Here is a 17775-nt window from a genome sequence, read left to right on the forward strand (position 1 = left end):
TAAAGGAGTTTTTTTTTTTTTCTTGCTCTGGCATTGATACTGAAAACTTACTTTTTCTGTTTAAAGATTATTAAAAATAAACTTAATATACTCAGTCATGAATATGCAAGCAACTACATAATGGTTAACTAATTTGCATATTTCTTTAAAAAAAAAACTTTGATTAATTTTTTATCGTTTTTTATTAAATGATTGGTTTCATTTCACTATTATGCTGAATTCTGTTTATGCATAGTTTCTACATTCTGCATAATTGCATAGAATTTAAGATGAAAACGTTTTAGCACACTGAAGAATTTGTGAATATATATATATATATATATATATATATATATATATGAGAGAGAGAGAGATAAAAATGACCTTATCGGTGTGTGTGTGTGTGTGTGCAAAAAGTCTCTACCAAACTCCTCTCTGAATATTTAGTCTAGAGTTGAAATTTAATATATAGAATAATTAGACCTATAGCACACTTTTAGTTTAGCTTATAACTCACACGTCACACGTAAATTGACTATACCCTTTTTTTTTTCTATTCATGCGCTAATTAAAAGTTATTGGTTAAACATTCTTTTGCAGTTTTTGTGCATGTATGCATTTAGGTCATAAGCTTATGGATAAGGCTGGAGAGTTATGTTTCGGTTTCGCTGGGAAAATGGTGAGATCCTTCTACCGCTCCAGAAGATATCTTACTAATGATGCAATTCTCTATCTATATAAGAGCCAAGTACGTCCAAAGATGGAGTACTGCTGCCACATCTGGGCGGGGGCTGCAAAAAACAGCCTATCCTGCCTTGACGGAGTACAAAATAGACTCCGTGGCTTGGTGGGGGATGCTCTTTTCTCTACCCTGCAACCTCTTTCCCACAGAAGAGACGTAGCGAGCCTGTCATTGTTCTATCGTTATTTCCATGGCAGGTGCTCTTCTGAGCTCCATTCCCTGCCCCCCCCTCGCCAATCTTTCTCAAAAAACACCCGACTAGCTGAAACCACCGTCAATAATTTTCCCCACTCCTTATCTGTGCCTAAATCAAAACGTAGATACCATGAACAAGGCTTCTTTCTTAGAACTGCACGCCTGTGGAACTCTGTTCCACTTGCCTGTTTTCCTCCCGACTTCAACCTGGATGTCTTAAAGTCCAGCATAAACAAATTCCTGCTGAACCGCCCCTCCCCTAAGTAATGACATCTTACCAATTCTCCAATACTATTGCTACACTATCCCTTTGATTACTGTACACAAATTAACCCTTATCCCTGAGTGGCCATTGGGCCTTGATAAGTGGTGAACTCCATGTAAAAAAAAAAAAAAAAAAAAAAAAGATTCTAACTGATGGCACACAAGTCATTTTTTCTTCACTTTTGAAATCATTATTATATATTTGGTAATTTGATAATCAATAGAGAATTTGCTATTTAATAATAAATGAAAAAACTGCATGAATTAAAATATTTTATTTAAGCAAATTTTACAACCCGGTAATGCTGGGTGGCTTTCTAGCATTCCGCTTATTGATTTTTTTTGTGTTTTTTCATAAGTCAAAAAAAATCTCATTAACCAGTTATGTAGGCTTAACCATATTTTTTTTTAATAATCTGTAAGAATAACATGATACCACAATAACAAATGAAAATTGGCTAGTCAGAATCAAAGTTTGATATGATAGCTTAAATACAATAGTTTTTTACATTTACTAATTTTGTCTTCCCCCTCCCCTCTCGCTCGCTCTTCTTCCGCCTCTCGCTCGCTCTTCTTCCGCCTCCCCTCTCGCTTGCTCTCTTCCGCCTCCCCTCTCGCTTGCTCTCTTCCGCCTTGTATCCTCTCGCTCGCTCTTCTTCCGCCTTGTACCCTCTCGCTCGCTCTTCTTCCGCCTTGTACCCTCTCGCTCGCTCTTCTTCTGCCTTGTACCCTCTCGCTCGCTCTTCTTCTTTCTCCTTGTACCCTCTCGCTCGCTCTTCTTCTTTCTCCTTGTACCCTCTCGCTCGCTCTTCTTCTTTCTCCTTGTACCCTCTCGCTCGCTCTTCTTCTTTCTCCTTGTACCCTCTCGCTCGCTCTTCTTCTTTCTCCTTGTACCCTCTCGCTCGCTCGCTCTTCTTCTTTCTCCTTGTACCCTCTCGCTCGCTCTTCTTCTTTCTCCTTGTACCCTCTCGCTCGCTCTTCTTCTTTCTCCTTGTACCCTCTCGCTCGCTCTTCTTCTTTCTCCTTGTACCCTCTCGCTCGCTCTTCTTCTTTCTCCTTGTACCCTCTCGCTCGCTCTTCTTCTTTCTCCTTGTACCCTCTCGCTCGCTCTTCTTCTTTCTCCTTGTGCCCTCTCGCTCGCTCTTCTTCTTTCTCCTTGTGCCCTCTCGCTCGCTCTTCTTCTTTCTCCTTGTGCCCTCTCGCTCGCTCTTCTTCTTTCTCCTTGTGCCCTCTCGCTCGCTCTTCTTCTTTCTCCTTGTGCCCTCTCGCTCGCTCTTCTTCTTTCTCCTTGTGCCCTCTCGCTCGCTCTTCTTCTTTCTCCTTGTGCCCTCTCGCTCGCTCTTCTTCTTTCTCCTTGTGCCCTCTCGCTCGCTCTTCTTTCTCCTTGTGCCCTCTCGCTCGCTCTTCTTCTTTCTCCTTGTACCCTCTCGCTCGCTCTTCTTCTTTCTCCTTGTGCCCTCTCGCTCGCTCTTCTTCTTTCTCCTTGTACCCTCTCGCTCGCTCTTCTTCTTTCTCCTTGTACCCTCTCGCTCGCTCTTCTTCTTTCTCCTTGTACCCTCTCGCTCGCTCTTCTTCTTTCTCCTTGTACCCTCTCGCTCGCTCTTCTTCTTTCTCCTTGTACCCTCTCGCTCGCTCTTCTTCTTTCTCCTTGTACCCTCTCGCTCGCTCTTCTTCTTTCTCCTTGTACCCTCTCGCTCGCTCTTCTTCTTTCTCCTTGTACCCTCTCGCTCGCTCTTCTTCTTTCTCCTTGTACCCTCTCGCTCGCTCTTCTTCTTTCTCCTTGTACCCTCTCGCTCGCTCTTCTTCTTTCTCCTTGTACCCTCTCGCTCGCTCTTCTTCTTTCTCCTTGTACCCTCTCGCTCGCTCTTCTTCTTTCTCCTTGTACCCTCTCGCTCGCTCTTCTTTTTCCTCCTTTCTCGCTGTCTTCCACCTCCTCCCCTCTTGCAGTCTTTCCTCTTCCTTTTCCTACCTTCTGCCTGTCTTCCTCCTCTTCCCCTCTCACTGACTTTCTTCTTCCTCCTTCTCCCCTTCTTACTGTCTTATTTCTCCTTTTCTCCTCTCGCTGTCTTCCACCTTTTCTCCTCTCAACATCTTTCTTCTTCCTCCTCCTCCCCCCCTCTCGTTTTTCTTCCTCACCCTTTCCTCTCTCCTACCCCCTTTCTAATTTTCGGTCTCCAATACGTTATTAATCTAATTTCATGAAGAAGTGAAGCCAATCATTAATTAATGTTATATTTCTCCTGTATTTTTTGTTTTACGCTTATCTTTCAGGAAATTAAAAACAACATTTTTTGTGTTTATAAAATTAGAATCCAAGGACTTTTTTTTTTGGTCTTTCTCCGTTTTCTTTTGTAATTAACTTTTCCTTAACAATTATGAATATATACTAGAAGAATACCCATCTCTCAAGATGAATAAAATTAATTCCCAAAAGTTTTTCCACCTCTTTTATTTTCCCTTGTTGAGATAAAAATCAATGCATAACAATATATAACCTTATGTCTAGAATCCGTATTCTAATTTTGATCAAAATTTCTAGGTTCATTTTTCAACATTTTCTTCCATATTTCCACTTGTTTGGAGCACGTTCAATATCAGTGATGCTTTTGAAGAGATTAGAAAGCAGGACATTCCTTTGACCATGATATCATTAGATCAAAACAGTGGACAAGACGGCGTTGTTCTGAATAAAAAGTGATTGGAAATTAGGCCCAGAAAATAAACGAGTGCTGACATAGATTTACGTGAGCAATTAGTATAAAGTAAGTGCGGGGTGTCCTATGAATCCCAGGGAGACCGACAGGTCAGATAAGCGAGTTTGCCCAAAAGTCTTAGAATATATATATATATATATATATATATATATATATATAAAATTATTTTTTTTACTATAATAATTAAATACCTACAGACACTAGTGTTTCATCCTTTCGGGAATCTTCAGTGCAGGGTGTCACGACTAACACCAGTCGAACGATTCAAACTCGGCGACACGAGACATCTCTGGCTCAATTAGCGAAGACCGTATCCATTCGGCTACCATTAAATAACGTGGAATTTAAACATTTTAATTTTAAATGTTCTTTACGTCAGTCAGACAGTGATCTAATCGTTATACGATAATCTATATGTATATATTGTTACATACGGGCCGGGGCAATATTTAAATATAACAATAAAATGCAATAAAATTCAAACACGGGTATGGATGGACATTTATGGATAGCAAACGCTTATCATAGGCAGATATATCTTCTGCATTAGGGGTATGTTCATGGGTCCCAGATTGGGTTCAAGTTTCCTTTTTTATACAAAAAAGGTTTGAAACAAATAAAACAACAATTATTTTCTGTGAGACAGGCGGACCAAAATAAACACAAAAATCGAACACAATAAGATTTGCAAGAGATAACGAAACAAACACTTTCAAATCATATAAAACTAAATTTATTAATGATAAGGGGAAAGAAAGATTTAACCAAAACAAATATATTCAAAGCTAATGGGATTGGGGAATATTTTTAACATACTAACTGAAAGAGAATCCTATAACAGAAAGACCAAAGGTAAACGGCAGCAACCAGTCCACACGAGGAAAAGTCCGATCTCCAGCTCGACAGAGAAAGAAAGTAAAATTTGTTTGTTTTTTTTCACTTACAGTTCAAGTCTTTTCTTTTAAACATGCCTGTCGGCATCCGTTTTGGGTTATCCAAAATAGCTTGATTGAGGGATTAATTCAGATATCTTTTTTTTTCCCCCCGTCTTTGCCAACTTTGGAAATGTGACATCGCTTTGGTTGTCCAGAACACATTTTACGCGGTCAAACTTTTTTTCACAACTCTCGCACGAGGGAATTATTATATTTCCTTTCTTTTTTTTTTTTTCGCCCCTCGATTCTAAAAATAGAATTGACGAAATTCTTCCTTATTCTGTTTCTTGGCACAAACGCGGTCACTACGTGCGTTGACCGTAGGGCGACCTGTCGCTTGCCTTCATATTGGAGGAGGTGGGAGGTGTTTGATGCTGACGTTGGTCGAGCGTTTTTCAACTCCCTCGTTCTGTTTCTCTCTCTCTCTCTCTCTCTCTCTCTCTCTCTCTCTCTCTCTCTCTCTCTCTCTCCGTGGGTGATGAAATCCGTAGTGGTCTTTTTCCTCTGCTTCCGAGATCGGATCGCGGCGTAATAACTGTTCCGCCGTCACGTGTCACTCTCTCTGTCCTCAGCCAAGGAAAGAGAATCTCTCCAGACTAATTTTAATACTAATTTTCCAAGCCCAGCATTCCTTTTTTTGGATGGGGGAGGGTTAATGCTTGCATAGCTAAGTTTACAGGGAACCTATTTTGGGGGGAGGGGGTGGCCTATGTTTCTTTTTTTTTTTTTTTTTTTTTTTTTTTTTTCCACTTTTCGCCTTTACGACTGTTTTTTTGCAGGAGGCGGGGCGGTAAAAAAAAAATTCCAAAATTTCCTAGAGTATGATGAGTTCTATAAGTTTTCCAATATGCTCATTAAGACAAGCTCGTTTATATTTGGCGCAGACAGGTAGATTTCAAGATATAAATACCTACCTTATGGACTGTAATTCACTTGCAGAGGTTGGGAGTGTCTATTCCGACAGCCGTTCTTACCATGGGGAGGTTCGGGATCTATTCCAAAAACCGTTGTTAACATAAGCAGGTTGAGGGGGGGGGGGCACCAACAACTATCATACTTTACTTTTTTACATGAGAGAGGGGGGTGGGGTGCTTCCACCAGGCAACGCCAGTTAACAGGACCTGCTAGTTAGCAATAAAAAGGAAATAGTCTTTTAATATATGTGAGCACTTTTGTATTAATCTCATTAAAATTTTATTGGTTACTTTACCTCTGGAAAATATTCACATATATATATATATATATATATATATATATATATGTTAAGAAAAACGTCTTTAGGTCATGGCATTTCGAAGCTAAATGCTTCTCATCAGAAAAGGAGAAAGGCCAGAATTATACATTATGCAACTATAGAAAAAAAAAACTGGCTTAATGACTTTTAAATATGAAATGAGAATGATGGAGTAGGATAAAATTGTAAATAGTAATTAAAAGTAGGTCCAACATATAAGGTTAAATTGAAAGTGCAGTATATTAAATCTCTAGCAAATATTTAAAAAAAAAAATAAATATAGGCCACTATGAAATAATTGGTATGATTTAAAGAAAAGCCAATAAAAGAAGGAAGGGGGAAAAAAATAGGGAAGATAGAAGAGGCCCAAAAAGAAGTGGAGGAGATATAAATAGGGAATACAGAAATAAAAATGTAAATAGATAAGAAAAAAAAAATAAAAAAATAAAACGACTCGAAAGTGATAAAAAATGAAATTAGAAAAATATTCAAAAATAAAATGATTCAAGTTCCAGTGAAATCTTTAGTTTAAGGTTCCAAGGTGAAGAATATGGTAACTGCTTACAAATCCAACGGTCAAAATTTATAAGGAATGTACTAAAATTCCTTATAAATCCCGAAAATATTTATATAGTAAAAAAAATTAAAAAAAATCCTTAGGATACCAGTGTAATCTTGTGAATTGATGTGAAAATCGAAAGATCCAGGAAGGTAATTAGTGCAATTCCAAGAATTGGTAGGTTTCAATCACATCAAGGTAAAGATTTATATTGCGATATAAAATTTGGTGTATTGGACAAGAGGCATGTACCAGACCACTTCCAAAAAAGGGGTGGGTCAGTAAAATAATTCCAAAAGCTAGCAAGGTTATGTTCTTCTTGTTAAATAAAATAATTCCAAAAGCTAGCAAGGTTATGTTCTTCTTGTTAAATAAAATCAAAAAATCTATAATTAGAACGAAGGTTGAGCGCATCCAAAATATTTAAAAAAAAAAAAAAAAAAAAAAAACAGCAAATTTCAGATTCGATATTAAGAAAGAGAAAAAATAAAACTTTTTAGAAAATTGAATTTGAAATTCAAGAGAAATTTCAAAAACAATCGGGGGAGGGGAATTAGAGGTAGGAAAATTATATGAAAATATAAAACTGGAAACGGGCGATTTTAAAAAAAAAAAAAAAAAAAAAAAAAATCCATCTTTCAAAATTGAATGAGATTTTCTTAAATTTTATCTTTTCCTTTGATGATATGAAAAAGTTATCTATAACTTTTATTCCTCGCCTTTAATATCATTATTAAAAGTATTCTTTTATATCTAAAGACACTAGTGTTTTATGCTTACGCAATCATCAGTATAGGATGACAATCCTTGCCGGTTGGGAGATTTGAACTCGGCTCAAAGCTATCTTTGACTCCATTTGCTAAGTCTCTACGACCAGGCCATCAAACAATTGCCATGAGAATGTAGGGAATTAATAACCAATAAACACTCAGTTTGGACGCAGACATTTGACAATCCGTAGTGTTCAAACAATGGAAATCATGAACATTGCATAAACGCTAGTTGACTGACTCTTAGTTTATACTTCCCAGACAATGCCCATCCTTAAGTATTCTTGAAGGGACTTCATATTATCATTGATGTATTATATTTGTATCTATATATTATATTTTTCTTATTCTGTTTGTTTCTTGGGGGGGGGGGCATTTTTTGGGGGTCCCCCGACAAAAGGAGGGTGCACCTGTAAATTCACCCTTGTCTGTTCGTCTGTCTGCACTTTTCTCAATAACTACACCTTGGAATTTTTGGAATTTTGCACAAACATTAAACATGATATGAGTAAAAAAGTAACTGAACGAATTTTCAAAACAATAAGTAGGCAGGCAGGCTAAGTGGAAAAAAAAAATGTTTAAAAAAATGCGACGTCTTAGCGGATGTCTCCATGGCCTGGCCGGAAGGGAAGTGGAGTGTTGAAATTAAGCGTAGTTCATCAAAAAGATGACTTGCTAAAATGAGGACGTAAAAATCGACCCCTTTTTGTACAAAACGGCTGAGTTTAGGGCGAAGGAATTAATGGTTTGGGCCAATTTTTTTTTATATTTGTCATCTGAAGGATCGAGGTTCCATCGCTTCTGTCAAAAGTTTTTGCAAGACCTACAAACACGCATTTTTGCCTTTTTATATATTAGGTTTCTAAATAGAATACTTAACACAATTGTTGCTAATTTCCATTAAAGATTTAGAATTAATTGTAAAAACAAATCTTCTTTGTCATATGTAAATGAGATAACCTCATGAATGTTGATTACCTAGGCAGAAATAAAAGTATATGAAAGTCTGTGAAACAGTGTATCTATTGTATTAATCAAATTTTGAACAAACAAGCAGACAGGAATACAACTTTATTATAATAGAGTTAGATTGTTCAGACTAATGTTCTCATCTTGGTTCGTATTTTCATAAAGTTTCAGACATATACTCCTCAGGAAGGAGGTTACATCAACCAAAATGTTGTGATAATCACACTTAACCATTTATGACCTGGTTGAACTAATTTGCTCAGTCGTAAATAAGTGAATAAAATGTCAGAAATAAAGTGGGAATTGATTCAAATACGCCTTGTACATATTAGTTCAGTATCTATGTAGATGCTAGATACCTCCAGTTCCATTGCTTACATTCAGTATGCTGCTGTCTGAGAGAGTGGAGGATTTCCTTTGTTGTCATAAACATGCGTTTTTCAAGCACTATGGCTAATAATCAAGTTAAGTTTATGAAATGCAAAAATTCTCAGTGATTGTTTAGCTATTGAACTTCATAATTTTTCTAGTTTGAAGACAATCATAGTATCATTAAATTAAATGACTAAGTCCATCATTTGCCCCTCCCCCACATTTAGCCCCAAAAGTCCCCAAGGCCTTAACGGATTTAAATTTAAGTTCAGCACCATGCAAAACTGCTAAATAGACATAAACAGAAAATTTTGGTCAAATATGGTAAAATAGTCCCAAAAATGGAGTGTTTTTATTAGCGCTAAAAGAACCCCTGGGGCACACCAAAGAGTTATCGCGAAGTATAGACAAACAAAATTATATAGAAATCAGTTAGTTACAACTTTTCAGAAAGTTTTATAAAAATCCAAGGCATCAATTTTTTTTAATAAGCACAAAAGTGTCAATTTTAGCCATTTTAACTGGAAAGGCACCCCTAGGGGAACAACCAGAGTTTTCCCAGAAAATTCGTTCTGTTACTTTTTTACTCATATCATGTTTAACGTTTGTGCAAAATTTCAAAAAATTTCAAGACGGAGTTATTGAGAAAAGTGCGGACGGACGAACGAATGAACGGACAAGAGTGAATTTACAGGTCCACCCTCCTTTTGTCGGGGACCAATTAAAAATAAATATTTTTTTATCATCTACGTCATAATTTAGGTCATAAAGGATTAAGATAAGACTAGTAGTCTGTGTAATCCAAATAATACAGAAAGACTTGCCTCAAAAAGGTCGGAGGTTTACATCAGATGAGAATAGTAGTCCAAATAATAACACTATTATTAATCCTCATCTCAAAAATTCAAAGAGATGAAATATAGTTTCAGAACAGATACCACACTTTGTTCTGTGCCAAAAAGCTAAAGAAAATGTATGCCTTACTATCTGAACATTAGCACTTTGTTTCTTTTACAAACAAATGTTCGTTCATGTGTGGCAGTTGCAAACGCATGTCTGCGTGCGTGCGCGGTAATACAGATTTGGTGATGAAGAGATCTTTTTTCTTTTTTTTTTTTCAACGTCTGCATCTGCAACTGACCTTTTATACCGGTTATTATCGGCCACTTTGGACATTGGTTGCACAACCTCACCCTCGTCTTCTGCTAAAAATTCAGTTTCACAAAATAGACATCTCACCCCACCCCAACACACACAGGCACAAACTTTCTCTCTTCCACAGAATGACAAATAATAAAAGGACATAAAATGCTCAAAGGAATTAAATCTTCGTTGTTTTTTCTTTTTTGTTTGTTTGTTTTCAACCAAAATAAAATTCAATTTAGTCAGTTAGAATTTCACATAAAAGTCAAAATTGTCAGTAGTTAAAAAGAAAAAAAAACAAAACCTATAGGCGATTACATTTGCCGCTGTTTTCTATTTTCTTTGCTCTTTTGTACAATGTCAGCAAACAAAAACAACAATTCTACAAAACAACCAAACCAAGCACCATAAATAAATATTTGAAGATATAAAGAACTTGAAGCATAAAAACTAGCCGGGGTGGAGGTGATGGGCTTTGCTCAGTCATAAAATCCGCTTAAATAAGATTTTTTAATTTGTCCAGATTTTGTATGTATTATAGAGTCGCAATTTCCAAAGTTAAAAAAAAAAGTATTTGGATGCTAGAATCGAAACCGAAAACAAAACTGTAGCATTCAAAGCTGATGAAGCGCAGACATTTGTACAGGAATTTAAAATTGTTGAAGACGCTTGAAAATTCTGCATGTTATTGCTATATATCTTATGAGACGACTGACCAATTTTTATGACTGACGGTTCAAATGAACAGCTACAGCAGGAATTGGAATACACCGTACTAAAGCCAGATTGTCACAGCTGGTGAATTTCCAAAATGCAGTTTGGACGTGCGGACACTTTAGAAAAACAATATGCAATAAAATTCTGTTTTAAACTTGGAAAAAATGCCACAGAAACGTATGGAATGCTTCAGACTGCTTTTGGACCATCTTGCATGAATCGAACATCAGTTTTTGAGTGGCATAAGAGATTCAAGGTAGGCAGGGAGTCTGAGGGCTGATGAGAGGTGTGGGAGTAGTAAGGAAGTCAGCACACCAGTGTTGATTGGCCAAATAAAGAATTTCATGGATAAGGACCGTCATGTGTCTATAGAGACAATAAGTGCACAGTTTTATGTCAGTATTAGGAACTGTGAACATAATTATAAGTGAGGAACTAAAGATGCGGAAGATTTGCATGAAGTTTGTCACAAGGATGCTCAGAGAAGATCAAAAACTATTTGTCCCAGATGGGCATCCTGACAGATTAAAGAGGTTGTGACGAAGGTCATTGACACGCTCACACAAGAGGACTTTCTATGAGCCTTCCAGAAGTTGTTGGAACGGCACAAGTGCATTACAGCTAGAGAAGATTACTTTGAAGGGGACTATAGTTTCATGTGTGTATTATCAATAAAAGTACCCGTACGAAAAATGTTTGTGAACTTATTGAAGGCGCCTCGTATGTTGTTGATTTTATTTGTATTTTATCTCGACCAGTCACAAAACAATTCTGAATCTTTTCCCAATTCATTAAAATGCTGTTTTTGTTTACTTTCCAGCCTGCCAATATCCTCCTGGATGAATCAGGTCATGTGAGGATTTCCGACTTAGGACTTGCCTGTGATTTTTCAAAGAAGAAACCTCATGCCAGTGTGTAAGTATGGCACTTCAACCAAATACCTGTTCATATTTCAGGACTTCATCAATTTTTAAAAGAAAATTAGGAGTGCTTATTCAGATTGGCACTTATGGCGGCAATTAAAAGTAAAGAAAATACAGAAACCTCTGTATGATGTACATACTCGTTACACAATGAAGATATTCCAAAAATCATAAATCAATCAAGTAGTTTTTTGGGGTTTTTTTTAATAAGAAAATCAAAATTTATGATTTTTAGCAATTTTACTACTGAACTGCATTTGAACAGAAGGCTGATTTTTCACCTCAAGACGTCAATTTGAGTTGTCTATCCTTATTTCATTGGATTCAATCATGGCTGATGAAAACACTACAACTTGCTTAGTCGTCGATATTTGATTTGCTTGAATAAAGAAAAACTACTTGATCAAATTACGTGATTTTTGGAATGAGATCTCCGTTCAGTAGTGAGTATGTACATCATACTGACTTCTCTATATTTTCTTTACTTTTAATTGCCGCCATAAGTGCTAATCTGAATAAGCACTCCTAATACAGTAAGGGGCTCACACTTGAAAATCGCAGTTCCAAATAAATCAACAGGAAAAATTATCAAGTCGAATTTTAATTAAAAATATGATTTTGCTGATCCGCCATTGGTAAGAGCAGAAATCCCGTAAAACGAGGGGAGATAAATCCGTCTGTCATTTAACGGAATAATAATGAAAGGTTCATCTGCAAAATGATAACATTGATTTTTTTTTTTTTTTTTTTTTTTTTTTTTATAGAAATTCTACTCAATAATTTTTCCAAATTTTTTGTGAGGCTATTTATTTTTACACAGTATGTATATCAAAGAGGTTTTACTTGGAATTGGATTTTTATGCATGCCCCATACTGTATAAGCACTGGCAATTATTTCAAAACAAGGATATATATATATATATATATATATATATATATATAATTATAAAACTCAAATGACCTTGTAACGAGTGTTGTAACCCACTTTCTGGTTTACAACTTCCGGTTGCGCATGTGTACATAAACATAAACCCATAACAGCGTAAACAAATAAACACAAATCGCTATTTTTGCATATTTTGATCTGCGCACTGAAATATTAACGTTATTATTTAGAAATTATTATTTAATATGGGAAGGGTGAGGATGTTTTGCAACTATTCTGTATTACAAATATACTGTCGCAATTTTCTTACAAATAAATCAACTTTGACCCGTTGACAAAGTATTGTTTTACTGTGTACGTTTTCAGCGTCCCATTTGTTTGTTTTTTTTGTTGTTTTTTTTTCGCGTTTAAATTATCTAAATAATTGTTGATACTTTTTGCATTTTTGTTTTTTTTACATCGTTCATTTCCGTATTACGTTTAAGTTATTTTAACACAATTTTCTTACAAATAAATCTACTTCAACCTTTGACAACCATAAGAGCATTTTACAACGTATTGTTTTACTGTGTACGTTTTCAGCATCCCAATTTTTTTTTTCGTTTAAATTAAACAATATATCAAAATTTGAATAGTGAAGATTTACCTATAAATATGGCAAACCACTTATAATTCAATGGCTGTAAGTTTTTTTTTTTTTGCAAAAATAAACAATTATAAACAGAACGACTCTTCTTTTCATTTTTAATATACTTTCATAGAAATGTTTCTGTTAGGTCACAAAAACTATTCTTTACGTCACAAGTGTCACGCTCACACATTAATTCCATAGCTAATATAACATACTGACCCAACGGGTCACGGGTAGTCTAGTACATATATATATCATTCAAACACAGTAGTGTTTGAATATATGGTTAAGTGGCAGTTTTAGTCATTTAGAACTGTGTTAAAGCTTCACCATTCACTAATTTTTCAACCAAATTTCAAACAATTATTACAGTGTATAGATCACTTTCTTAGCGATATTGTGAAAAAAAATTTTTTTTAATTTTCGTTCAGTTAAAACAAAAGTTATGATGAATTGACTGGTGTTCAAAATCGTAAGGAGGTGAGCAACGTTTTTTTATGACTGGTTTCCATAGCAACCACATCGCTTCAGTGACTAATTTTGCTACCAATGCACCGCTCACACGAAAAGAGAAATAACAAGTGAAACAGAAAGAATGAAAGGGAGATAATTGGAGGGATTTTATTGAAAGCAGACGAGTGCCGTACATTGTTATTACATATGTGTATGTTATGTTTATGGGAGAAAAAAAAATAAGACTGAAATTAAACAAAGAGCAATTGAATTTACTGGAAAAATTATGGATTACAATAGAAAAATGCGAGCATGAAAAGTAATATGGTTAAGCTTAAACATGGAAAAGTAAAAGACTAGTTGTTAAAACTGGAAAAGAAAAGGACAAGATATTCTAGTAAAAAATATAATAAATTTATAACTTAAAATATTGCAGCAGTAAGAATTTTTTTTTTTTTAATTCAATTAATAACATTAATCAATTCTAAATGCTGCAATATTTTAAGTTATAAATTTATATTTTTTACTAGAATATCTTGTCCTTTTTCCAGTTTAACAACTAGTCCTTTACTTTTCCATGTTTAAGCTTAACCATATTATTTTTCTTGCTCGCATTTTTCTTTTGTAATATATATATATATATATATATATATAACTTGCATGTGGGTGCATTACAGAAGATCAGAAAAACATTGATACCATTGGTTTCAAATGCTAATGAACGAGATCTATAATAGGCCTCCCTTACTGAACTCTCTTCAGCCTCTGTTTGTGTCCGTCTCCCAACAAAATGCTAATGGTGTCAATGGGGTCTCCAAACTACGACCTGCGGGCCAGATCCGGCCCACCAAAATCTTTAATCTAGCCTGCAGATCTCTTATTGAAAATGTAAAAATATTCCGGAAAAATTTTAATATATAGAAATGTGTGAAAATAGTTTTATGCTTTGATTAAAAGAATGAGGTTTTGGTGAAGCAGTTTCAATAAAAAACAAAGTTAATGAACAAAACGGTATAAAACGCGTCCAGGTTATTTTTAAAAAGAAAAAAAAAAAAAAATGCCCCCCCCCCCGTCGTCTCCATTCTAAAACTTTGCATTTAACCATATCCTCCAGTCGCTTTTAACCTCAATCAGTAGGGACTTATTAGTAAGGAGAGGCGAGGGGTATCATTGTCTTTTTCCTTTCAACTATTGCCTGATCTTAAATGGAACACGTATATCAAATCTGTTGCCAAGGCCGCTGGAAAAATGGTGGGATCTTTCTATCGATCCAGTAGATATCTCACTGCTGATGCTATTCTCTATCTATATAAGAGCCAGGTACGTCCAAGGATGGAATACTGTTGCCACATCTGGGCAGGAGCTGCTAGAAAGGACTTGTCCTGCCTTGATAGAGTTCAAAATAGACTTCGTAGCCTCGTAGGAGATGTCCTTTTCTCCTCCTTACAACCTCTATCTCACAGAAGAGATGTTGCGAGTTTGTCTCTGATGTATCGTTATTTTCATGGAAAGTGTTCAACTGAGCTTCAATCTATGGTCCCCCCTCGCCAAACTTTCACAAGAAACACTCGTCTAGCTGTAAACACTATCAATAATTTCCCCCACTCTTTATCTGTGCCTAAACCTAAACATAGATTCCATGAACAAAGCTTCTTTCTTAGAACTGCACGCCTGTGGAATTGTCTTCCGTTTTTCTGCTTTCCGGCTGACTACAATATGGTTGTCTTCAAGTCTAACGTAAATAAGTTCTTGATGAGCCGTTCCATATAAGTTATTAAATTTACCAAATTTTCATTACTAATGATTACTATATTGACCAACTTCTACTGTACACTCTTTAACCCTTATCCTTGAGTGGCCTCTGGGCCTTGATAATGTGGTGATGCCTTTGTAAAAAAAAAAAAAAAAAAAAAAAAACTATTGCCTGCCCCACCATCATCATTATCACCACAATCCGTTGTCTTCAAATTGCTTGTATTCGAAGAACGTCACTTCCCTTATTGCTCATTGGAGATTGATCTTTTATTCTTATTATTATTATTATTATTATTTCGACTCTTCTACCACTTTCAGAACATTCAATGCGTTTATAACAACATAGCAAAATTAATTATGGGTAAATTCAATTTCTCCATATTTTAAAAATGTCTGCTACAATTAGAAATTAAATACTTGTCGGGTAAGAATGTACCGCATGTTCTATCGCAGTTTATGGTTTCTTTATTTTTTATCCCTTACCAATTTTTTTTCTTTTTTTTTTTTTTTTAATTTCCGTCGCCCAGTTTTATATTAAAAAAAACCTTTTGTGAAAAAGTTCAAAACAAAAATGTTTTTTAAGTTTAAAAAAAAAAAAAAAAAGATGAAAATTGTGTGTAGAAAAAAAAAAAAGATTTAATTACAAAGTGTAACAACAATGCCTATTTTTAATGGAAATCGCTCCAGACAAGGTATGAAGCCACTTAATATAAGAAGCTAAAGAAAAAAAAAACTACATCAAGGTCAAAAACGAACCAGTGATAAGGTGTTAGATGGATAGATTCTGGACCAGTATTCCCTTCCTCTTTTGTCACAAACATTGCTCATGGAATGTAAGGACAAAATAAGAGAAGCAAGAGTTATGATGCTACTGAAATTAGACGCATGCTTCGCTACGTATCCCAAATCTTTATGCCACTATTAAGCTTAAATATAGTGGGGGTTTCACTTTCTCACAAAGGAAAATTCTAGTCATTTTTTAAATTTTTATTTATTAGCCTACATATTATATACGGCATAAGCACGTTGACACACCAGTTCCCGCTGGATCACCGAACATTAAACCTTGTCAGTACTAAATGGATGTCCATTTGTGACTGTATGTGCTCTCTGCTTATCTCGGCATTGTTTCCAGCCATCCTGGAACTTGACTCAAGCAGTGCCGATTCAGGAGAGGTGTGGTTGGGGTTTGCACAACCCTTGCCTCACAATTACACGTGCTACTGCCCTTACAAGAGGTATCCTTTGTCTTTCGAGACTGACCGAAGGTATCAATAATCTGCTTATTATAGTAAGCTTCTCCCTGGTAGAACTCCTTTTCTACCATCATTGAAAAAAAAAAAAATATTCACCTGTGTGACTAGCGACCAGGCAGATCTTCTACAAAATCTACAAATGTAACATAGTCAAAGAAACAGAGGAAGAAACTTGTTTTTCAGTTTTAAACAAATGCCTTTATATCTAGTATTCTAAACAAGAAATTTTTCTAAATATTTAAACGGTCCATTTCTCCTTTTCTGGCTACGTGTGACTTTTCGTCTTTACTCTGATGGAACACACGTGTCTCAAATTCCACTTCTCTGAACACTCGGTTCTCAGAAAATTCTCTTTCTCGCTCTCTGGTGTCTCTGGCACGTCCTTTGCTGCTCTCTGGTGTCTCTGGCACGTCCTTTGCTGCTCTCTGGTGTCTCTGGCACGTCCTTTGCTGCTCTCTGGTGTCTTTGGCACGTCCTTTGCTGCTCTCCTCTTCCCTATAATCCATGCCTTGCTTCCTGTGACTTTTGGTTATTTCCTTAACTTAAGGAAAACCTTAAAGGCTGTCATTACAAGACAATTGAGGAGATGGAAGTGGCTGTGACGAGGATCATTGACCCATTCACACAAGAGGACTGCCATGTCGCCTTTCAGAAGTTGATAGAATTGTACAAGTGCATTGCAGCCAAAGGAGATTACTTTGAAGGGGAGTTTCATGTGTATACTATCAATAAAAGTGGTCATATGAAAAAAAGGTTTGGAACCTTATTGAAGGAACCTTGTATATGCTCATTTTCTTTTAACATATAACTACGAAACATCTCATTTGTATTTTTTTAATATTTGGACTCTTGTTCTTATTTGGAATGTTATTTTCTCAACATTTCAATCTCTGAGGTTCTTCAGATGTATTTTGTCAAACTTGGCAGTCTTTCTGGCTAACTACGGAATCTTTCTATCGATAAAGTACTAGGTAAAAATTCAGTTGTAAGTTACACTCTTCCAGAGGTTGAAGGTTCAATCATCAGTGTGGGCAACACTTAAAATATAATTGCAAATTACATCCATGGCTGATGGAACGAGAGCATGCGACCCCCATGGATTACATGAAGATTGCATTAGAAATTCTGTGCAAATTTTTGAGTTCAACAGAAAAGATTCCCGAGTCAGATGAGACACACCTGAAGAAGGTTGGAGGTTACATCGACTGAAACGTGAAAATCTCACTCAAGATGAGCACAGTAGTCCAAAGAATCCAAATATGATCATCTTAAAAATCC

The 17775-nt window shown here is 35.8% G+C and overlaps 1 protein-coding gene across 1 annotated transcript in view; it reads left to right on the forward strand.

Moving 5' to 3' along the window:
* Positions 1–17775, forward strand: part of LOC145276379 (beta-adrenergic receptor kinase 1-like) — a 41627-nt gene that overhangs the window by 12336 nt on the left and 11516 nt on the right. Inside the window, exon 3 of the mRNA XM_080127735.1 lies at positions 11414–11508. Within this exon, the coding sequence (XP_079983861.1) occupies positions 11414–11508 (95 nt within the window). The remainder of the gene's footprint in view (positions 1–11413; positions 11509–17775) is intronic.

Source organism: Euprymna scolopes, unplaced genomic scaffold (assembly GCF_053919585.1).
Source record: "Euprymna scolopes isolate OS-2025 unplaced genomic scaffold, ASM5391958v1 sca92, whole genome shotgun sequence".
Lineage (NCBI taxonomy): Eukaryota > Metazoa > Mollusca > Cephalopoda > Sepiida > Sepiolidae > Euprymna > Euprymna scolopes.